General features: G+C 41.1%; 2 protein-coding genes across 2 annotated transcripts in view; one reads left to right on the top strand and one right to left on the bottom strand.

The window, feature by feature from the left end:
- The window catches only part of COQ5 (coenzyme Q5, methyltransferase), a 19,663-nt gene extending 12,958 nt beyond the window's left edge, over positions 1-6,705 (top strand). The window contains exons 2-7 of the mRNA XM_026859716.1: positions 395-544; positions 1,025-1,249; positions 4,068-4,174; positions 5,469-5,557; positions 5,768-5,879; positions 5,995-6,705. Of these exons, the coding sequence (XP_026715517.1) occupies positions 436-544; positions 1,025-1,249; positions 4,068-4,174; positions 5,469-5,557; positions 5,768-5,879; positions 5,995-6,096 (744 nt within the window). The 5' untranslated portion in view covers positions 395-435 and the 3' untranslated portion in view covers positions 6,097-6,705. The remainder of the gene's footprint in view (positions 1-394; positions 545-1,024; positions 1,250-4,067; positions 4,175-5,468; positions 5,558-5,767; positions 5,880-5,994) is intronic.
- A 515-nt stretch (positions 6,706-7,220) lies between these two features.
- LOC113486066 (dynein light chain 1, cytoplasmic) lies at positions 7,221-9,029 on the bottom strand. Its single transcript, XM_026859717.1, has 2 exons — positions 8,666-9,029; positions 7,221-7,613 (listed from the first exon to the last, which is right to left on the bottom strand). The coding sequence occupies exons 1-2, from the start codon at positions 8,795-8,797 to the stop codon at positions 7,476-7,478; spliced, it is 270 nt and encodes an 89-aa protein (XP_026715518.1). The 5' UTR covers positions 8,798-9,029; the 3' UTR covers positions 7,221-7,475.
- Positions 9,030-9,035: the final 6 nt, after the last annotated feature.

Here is a 9,035-nt window from a genome sequence, read left to right as displayed (position 1 = left end):
GGCGCCGCGGGGGAGGGCGGGCTGGGCCCGGCCCGGCTGGAACCTCCCCGGGCATATCGGCCCTAGGGGTGAAGGGGTGCCCGAGATGTGCTTGGATCTGGGCCCTTGGTCTGAGACGTTACCGGGAGTCTCGGTGAATAGTATCGGCGTTATGCCAGCTCGGTTCTTCCCTCAGTTCCAGAAGCGTTACTGGAAGTGGCTGTATTTCTCCAAAGAGTCTTTGTCAGGAACAGGCTCGCTAGGATTCGATCATACTGTTTGTAAGGAGTTTTCAGGTGGTGCTTTTCAGTTCCACATGGTGATAGACCTCCACGAGGCAATAAAGGACACATTTTACTTCCACAGGAGCATTTTAAAGTAGATTGCATCTCATTCTCATGTCCTTTCTTTGCAGTTTATCAGGTCTTTGAAAGTGTTGCCAAGAAGTATGATGTAATGAATGATTCAATGACTCTAGGGATTCATCGAGTGTGGAAAGATATCCTCATGCGTAAAATGAACCCTTCCCCAGGAACACTTCTTCTTGATGTTGCTGGAGGAACAGGTAAATAATTTTGGTGAGTTCCTCATAACAGTGCCTCACTGTTTTTGAAACTGAGACTGCCCAGGTTCAAGTTGCCTAGTGTGTTTTTTTTTTTTTCCTCCACTCAGTTCCCTGTCTTTAAAACTAGTGAAGCATCTATTTTCACAGGGAAGGGTTAAGAGCTAGCTTGTGTTTTTAAATATTTTCCTCTAAGGATCTGAAAGTATTATAGTACTACCATGATACTTTTTGGAAAACTTCCATTTGTAGGAAGCCCTAGGCTCTTTGATTTGAATGTGTTCCCTTTATATATTTTATATATATATATATATATATATACACACACATACACACTCTCTACTCTGTGTGTGGTGTTTATTTTTCTAAATATATATATGTAAATAAAAATTAACTAGGTTTGATGTTCAAAGCCTTATGTTCCAATTTCCTGGAGTCAGGAAATGTTCCAAAACATGTATCTTTCTTTTAAAACAAATGCAGGTGACATCGCTTTTCGATTTATTAATTATGTTCACTCTGCACAAGAACGCCAGCTCCAGCAGAAGCTTAAGAACCATCAGAATTTATCGTGGCAGGAAATTTCTGAGAGTTACCAGGAAGACAAATTTAAGTTGCTAGGGGATTCCCAAGTGGTGGTCTGTGACATTAACAAAGAAATGTTAAAAGTTGGGAAGCAGAAAGCACAGCATCTCGGCTACTCTGAAGGTGAGTCATGCATTGTACCATTTCAGTAACATGCCTGATAACAAGAATTTGACATGTGATAGCCACGAGGTAATCACCACTTCAGGATTACAATATATATTATATAGCCATGGTGTATACTATAGTTGTGCATGCGTATTTGCCAACGTTGAGTTACATGCTCACTGAAAAAGTATGTAGTATGTATGCTCTTCAGATGTACAGTGATCCTCTTAATAACACTTGAACGTTCAGAAATATATTTACATTTACAGAAGTGTCCATGAGGTCTGATACACAGCTATCCTTGAAAATTGATCACATAATCTAAACCTGCTGTTTATATCTGGGCAAATGAATCTGATTTTACTAAGGCAGATAATGCAAAAGAGCTCAGCCCTAGCATGATTACACTAAAGATCTTATAACAGGTATTTAAGAATTAAGGCAAGAAATAAAAATTACAAGAAGTATATTGTGAAGCTATGAAACTTTCCACCATTAGCGTATATGCTAATAATACTCGGAGAAACTGAATTATATTAAATGTTAGTTTGCAGGTCAATGGATTAATTCACTGATATCTAGAATTTGTTGGGGACTACGCCAATCCTGATTGAAAAGCCTGATTTTAAGAAGTAAGACATAGAGAAAAGTCCTGCTTGTGGCTCAGCGTTTGTATGATAGTTGTTTATCCTCTCTTAATTTATGGATATTTGGCAAATATTTTAGCAATGTGAAGTACACCAGGAGGTTCCCAAATTTTGTTTGCCTGGGTACCACCATTAGGAATTCCCTGGGTAGCCTCTGTGTGCGTGTTACCAGATCTTCTGCATGTCCTTTCACTGTGTGCTGCTCCCACCCCGCCCCGGGACTCCTGTCACAGCTGCAGCCAGTGAACCATCTAATATTTACTGCTGTTGGGAGGGGTGTGAAGACGGGGCCTTGCAAGAACAGGCTTCCAGGCAGGTACAGGTGAATTTCCTGCCTGCAAACTGTACAGGCTGAAGGACGTACAGAACAGCTCAGTAGCACAAAGGGGCTAAAAGAAGCTGCTGGCCTAAGTTCTCTCAGTTGCTCTTGCTCCCTGCTGGTGGGTTACCCCAGGCCATTGACTGCCTGCCTCTCCTTTTTCTTTAAAACAAAAACTAAGTGTGAAAGCATTGGTTCTTCCAGCTCTGGCAGATTGCTTGCATCATGCTTATCTGAGCAGCTTTCCAGCCTGTCCAAAGCTATTTTTATGCATCATAGTTTGGGAACACCTGAACTGTACCAACATTTTAAGTACGAAAGCTTTATGACAGTAGTTTAGGACCTGAAATGAAGCTTGATGCTGCCTTCCAGCTACTATAAATAAAGCATTTTCTTTAATTGGCTGCACTTTTTAGGTATTTTATTGACAACAAATTCTCAAAATGAATATTTACAGTTTTTAATTTTCTTCTCCTGTACATTGTAGCTGTAGAAGCCTAACTGTCTAATTGTTGCCTGGGTTGACTTATTCCCCACCATGCCACAATTCTGACTTCTTAGTCTTTTTCACTCCCTTGTTCAGCACGTACCCATTTCATATGTCTGGTTTTCATGTGATTCCTTCCTATTGTAATGTCAATTTTGACCTTGCTTATCTGTTGGTTGTCTGAGGTCTCAATTTTGTTTTTTCTTAAAATTGTAAGGGGCAGAGTTTTCTTTCACTGCATTCCTATGTACATTCACCAACAGTGGGGGCTATGCATGCCAAAAAGAAACACGTGTTGCACAGTTGCTGATTGTGCATTTTGGCCAGCAGGAGTGGCAACCTGTGGTGCATGTGCCCCGGTTCCTCCTGCTGGACACCAACAGCCCCTTTTAGGTATCCATTTAAAAACTCCTGGCCTGTGATTTTACCACAGTGTTATTTTTTACTCAAAACCTTTTTCGGATGCTCACTTCTTGGGTGTTTTCTCAAACTGTCTACATTTAAATAAACTAATAATTGCTGCTTTAATAATGTTGCGTGATGCTTTGTATACAATACATTCTACAATATGTATTTTGTAAAAATTAAATTTGAATGTGTCCTGGCAACAACTGTTGTTTTCTGCTGTTATGCTGTCCTCCATGTCACTTTTTAGCATACTGCCCTTTGAAACTGCTGATCTCTGTTGCAGAAGACTCCTGGGTTTTTTCTGTTTTTTTGTTTTGCATTTGAGTCACCAAAAACAGTGACATCAAGAGCTGTTAATTCTAAATTGAACAGTCTCATGCTCCACAGATTGACATGGCCTTGATCCACTGGGGTTTTAGGAAGCAACACGGCGGCAACAGGATCACATACTGATAGTGCTGATGGAGTGTGGCTTTTCATGTTCCTCAATCTATGGAAGTTTTCTAGCAAAGTGTTTTAAGTGTTTTGACCATTGTTGGATGGCAAGACGTTAATCAGTGTTTATAGTTATTTTTTGAGGAGTCTTTTTTTGCAACTTTGCTACAGACAAATGGCAGCCAGTTTCTGGAAAGCCAGTTGCTTTCCACTACGATGCAAGATTTGAATGAAATCTTTTTGGCAGACTAAAGCACTGTGAACACAACATGTATATATGCAGAAGAATGTTTTGGCTGATCTGCAACATTAACGACTTTACTTGAAAGACAGCTGTATAGTACAAACCTTGAGAGGTTTGTGAGTATAGACCAAGGTGTCCTTCCTCACACAAAAATGCAAAATTGAAATATTTGTTCTAAATATCACTTTATTATTAATAATAATTCCTTCTAGAATAGATAAATTCTAGTCTCTGTGGGGCAGTCTGAGTTTTATAAGGTCTGTTCAATACTCTGTCTTTGTCTTTTACTACAGGTTTGTCCTGGGTACTTGGGAATGCTGAAGAGTTGCCCTTTGATGATAATAAGTTTGATGTTTACACAATTGCCTTTGGAATCCGAAATGTAACTCGTATTGATTTGGTAAGTTGCTGTAGTGTATCCTGACATGGGGCCTTTAGGATTGACCTGAGGTTTTTTATTCTAGTGGAGGAAGCAAAGGAAGAGTTCCTTTGGATAAAGGGACATCTTTGTCTACTCCTGAAGCATTTAAAATAAGTAAAGACCCTTCTGCTCAGTGTCTTTGCACTGACTGGTAGTAGAGTTTTCCATGAAGAATGAGGATGATTTTAATTAGGGTAAGTAGTATAGTACCCTTTGTTCTAAACAATATCTGTCCTTCAAGAAGGACTAGCTGTCTTGAGGATGAAGATAGGTTAGATCACCTGCTTAGTTGGACTAGTTGTCTGTGTTTTGGAGGAGTGTGTTACAACCTTGGCAGAGTTCCTTCTGTGGAGGGTGTAGTGTTTGGATCCAAGCCACCTTGAACTGTACGCCTTCGAACTTGCCTTAATGTGGATGGCTTTTCATGATGCTTCGCCTGCACCCTTCTGAAGCACAGGCTCTTTGCCTTCATGGATACATCAGGCTGGTAGCATAGCTCCTTGGAGACATGGTGCAAAACATATCTGAGCTTCCAAATCTTTTGCAGAGCTCCTGTCCTATATGTGTACTGTTTATGTTTTATCCCCTAGGAACATGACAGTTGAAGCCAAACAGATGTATAACCTGCAGAGGTTCTTGAATACAGCCCTGCAGTGCTTTTGTATGAACAGTTGTAAACAGAATTTTTTCTTGGTGGTGCTTAGGTATTTTATTTTGGATATAGGATGGAATTTAGAAGTACGAAGATTTTCTTCTTCCCTGTCCTTCCTCCCTGTTCTCACACGTCGCTCATCCAAAACCCAGTATCATTTCTTCTTTCATCCTTTGGGTGTGCCTCACAGTTCAGTAAAGGCTTTTCTTTTGACTAAAAAAAATATCTATTGTGCGCTCTTTTGATTTTCAGCTTCTTGTATCTGAGTCACCTTCTCCCCTTTGGGTTTGGTCTATAATTACAAGAGCTCTGCTGGCAAACATTCATCAGCTAAGAGTAGGGAAGAAAAATAAAAGCTGCAAACCTGATGTCATAGTTTCAATACAAAGCCTGGAATAAATCTATTTATATAACAGCAATCATGTTTGTGGTCTGGTTTTGTTGTTCATTTGGGGTTTTTTTAGTACTTGTCGTGGGATGCTTCTCCACAAGTAAATATGGGAGATTGCCAGTCAGAATTCTCTTTACTCCCTTCAGTTCATCACTGAGTTGCCATCACATGGCATGGCAATAGGCAGGTGCTGTTCTACAGAAACATTTATCACATCTGCTTTATCTCAGGCACTTGAGGAGGCCTATCGTGTGCTGAAACCAGGAGGAAGATTTCTCTGCCTTGAATTTAGTCATGTCAGCAACCCTCTTCTTTCCAGGTAGGAACATGGTGATGCTATGCCATGTCACATGGCCCTGATTTGTACTCAGCCAGAATAAGAGGTGGAGACACTTTGAGGCCACCTCATTGTGCACTTTTAAAATCATATACAGATTCCATAGTGTAGTGGTACAGAGATCAACCTGTGGTGGAGGGGTTGGTTTTAAACTTACTTGTATTAATCTGTATTTGCTGTCTGTCTGTGCAGGCTCTACGATCTATACAGTTTCCAGGTTATCCCTGTTCTGGGTGAGGTTATTGCTGGTGACTGGAAGTCTTATCAGTATCTCGTGGAGAGCATCAGACGTTTCCCTCCTCAGGTAAGACAATTTCTCTGAATTCACTAACACACAAAACATGGTCCCAGCATAATCTTAGAGGCAGCTGGCTTATAGGCCTTCAGGTTATTGTAACTATGGAACTATTATTTTTCAGGAGGAGTTGAAGGCAATGATAGAAGATGCAGGCTTTTTAAAAGTGGATTATCAGAATTTAAACTCAGGCATTGTTGCCATTCACTCAGGTTTCAAACTGTGAGTCTACTATGTAGCAAAACACAGGAAGTGTAATTTATTTGCTGAGGAATATGAAAGCTGTGGAACTTCTAAGAACTTGTGCAACATACACTTGGTCAGCAATCGGATCCAGAAGAACATCAGCTACCTTGTTTCCACTGAGAAACCTGCAGAGGGAGGCTCCTGTGGCGGCACTTACACTTGCATTTCCCTTCAAGTGCAACATGAAGGACATGGCCAAAACTGAGCGGTGCCAACAGATGAAGCAACAGCAGTTACCAGTGCTGGATACAGAAACAGACTGACTAGTCTTCAAATGAGATGCCTCGTTTTTTCAGTAAGCTTCAAAGAGGATATCATACTAGTATAAAGTAACTTGGATTTATTAATTTTTATTTAGCTGTCATTATCTTTGTTGTGGACTTTTCCCTTGATTCCTTTACTGCTTTCAAGGGCATATGGAAGGTTTGAGAAATAAAACAGCTCTGCATCAATGTTTTTCACTTACATCAATATTTTAACCTTTTTAAGGTTTCCTTTCTAAGAAAGGAATTTTTTCCCGAAGGAGAATGACCACATAACTATATTGTGGGATGAGATGACATGTTTTCACCTCCATATAAATCTTTTTGCTAGTGCCAAATGCATAATCTACATAAAAATACTGTGCATTTCCTTCTGTTCTTTCCACTAAACTGTTGAGGAACAGATGCTTCTGTAGCAGGATACAGGGATAGAGTACAAAAAAAACCCTAGAGAAGGTAAATTTATATTCTAAAGTGACAGCTGTGTAAGGAACTAGCATGAAAATTTCTCTCTTCTGGAAATTGAGAGGTGAAGACTTGCTTTTAACTCACCCCTTCACTTGAAATCAGAAAAGCAACAGCATGTATCCAAACTCCAGAATTTGCACTGGAGGTTACTAAAAATATGCTTATCAAGAATTGAATAGCTGTCTCTTCTCTCAGAGAAACTCTCCTGTTGTTCTCATTACTGACTGATGACATACTCAGATTAGCTCAGGCTTTGGATGCTGTGGATCTAAGGGAAGAAATTGAGGTAGAGATTTCGCTCCTTCATTCATAATGGAATAAAGACTAAAACAAGCAATAGAGGGCAGAAGGGTAGAGAAAACTCTTTAAAGGATAAACTTGTTCCAACAGTTTTATTAGCAAAGAAGCCATATTTTGAAAGAAAATAAATACAAGGAAGACATTTTTGCATTTTTTTATAGCCACAATGAAAATACCAGCTGCTACAGCAAAATCCCTGACCATAACAATACAACAAAAGACCTGAAGATCAAGGTCTGTTTCCTCAGGAAGGCTGAAGGTAGGAGGCTGTTTGGAGTTAGTGTGCAGTCCTGTAACCAGGTGCAAGTTTCAAAAACAGTCCATGGTTCTAACCAGACTTAAAAAGAAGAATAGCAACTTGGCCGAGGTAGAAGTAGATGAAGTGCTTGGTCTCATGAGTCACGTAGCTGCCAAAGTTCCTTCCCACGATGCAGTGCCAAGTGGGATTGTATTTCTTGTCAAATTCCTACAGAAGAGAGAACTAGAAATTCAGCATTTTCATGAGAATTGTACTAATATTGCCTAACGGGTTTTTTTGTGATGATATGTCAGTTGTTAACAAGTATCACTTTTGGAAGAAGGCAAATTAAGGCACAGCATATGCTCTTAAGTGCAAGGATCATCTGTCACTTTATAACTCATCTGCTGCTTAGTCAGACCCAAAAAAAAAAAAAACCTGCTTCCAAGCTGAGCAGGAATAAGCTTAACACATATGTTGGGGAAGGAACTTCTCCCCACAAGTCACACCATGATCTCAAACTCTAACTTCACTGCTTGCTCTGAATCTCTACAGATTAAGCCATTACTTCAACTTCATTAGCTGTTTTCAACAAGGATGTTGAAAGGACTCTTGATGGAAAATTCTTTGCCACATCCTTGATACCAAGTCATGAGACCATGTTCTTCCTACACACTGTAGTCAGGAGCCTGCTGTGACTTTCAGATAAAGTCGTGTGTACAAGTCTATGGTGAGTAAAACCATTCAGTTCATAGTTATATACTGCAGCTTGTAACAGCTGTCAGCTGAAGAGACTTTTTATGAGACCATGCAGGAGTTTTCTGTTCTGCTTAATCAAACCCTTCAACTATTTGCAGCTCTATCAAGCTGAGTCAGAAAATCTGACACACTAAGCTAGAAACCATCTGTTCTGCGTTGCATGAACAGTTTGTCTTGTATGTGGTGGGGAAGAAGAAACCAAAACCACTTATTAGAAGGTCAGCAAACCAACACTTCTCAATTAGACTCCATTAGAGCCCCAGCGTTTTGTATCACCACAGGGACAGTCCACTGCCACTCGCTGTCCAAGGCTTAAGTAGAACGTGCTGCAGAAGGACACGGAAAAGGCCACAAAAAGGGTGAGGAAAAGGAACATAAGGACACCAGCCTACAAAGTCCAACTCGATTATCTAGTGACTCTAAAACTTGTTTCTCTAGAGCTACTTGCCTAGCAGCATTCTGCCTGTTTGATTTTTCATGTTCATAGAGCTTCCAAGAGAATATCACAAGCAAACTTTTACCTTCTTTATGTGAGCAGCAATGTCCTTCTCGATGTTGTACTTCTCCAGGGCCTGAGTAGCACACTCCACAGAGTCTTGCTGCATCTCTTCAGACATATCTGCATTCTTGATCACTGCCTTTCGATCACTCATGATTGCCTGTATTGAACGAAGAACAAGAGCATTCAAAGCTGCAGGAGCAGGCGCCTGCCAGGGTCCCCCGCCGAGCAGCCACACCGGTATCCTCGCTGCCAGCCCGTCCCCAGGGCCCGCGCTGTGCCCACACCCGCGGCTGGGCAGCCTCGGGGCCGGCTGGGCCAGAGGCGCAGGCACAGCCCGTGCTCAGAGCCGCAGCAGCGAGGAGTTACAAGCCGGGCCCCGGCCCGCTCCC

The sequence above is a fragment of the Athene cunicularia genome (assembly GCF_003259725.1).
Source record: "Athene cunicularia isolate RWA chromosome 15 unlocalized genomic scaffold, athCun1 chr15_part1, whole genome shotgun sequence".
NCBI classification, from domain to species: domain Eukaryota; kingdom Metazoa; phylum Chordata; class Aves; order Strigiformes; family Strigidae; genus Athene; species Athene cunicularia.
Note: the sequence above shows the minus strand (reverse complement) of the source record. Positions and strands in the feature narration are given on the sequence as shown.

Excerpts from the sequence above, each read along its gene's own strand:
- LOC113486066 (XM_026859717.1), bottom strand. The coding sequence starts at position 8,797 with ATGAGTGATCGAAAGGCAGTGATCAAGAATGCAGATATGTCTGAAGAG. Across the intron at positions 7,614-8,665 it reads TTGCTGCTCACATAAAGAAG|GAATTTGACAAGAAATACAA; the intron begins GTAAAAGTTTGC and ends TCTCTTCTGTAG.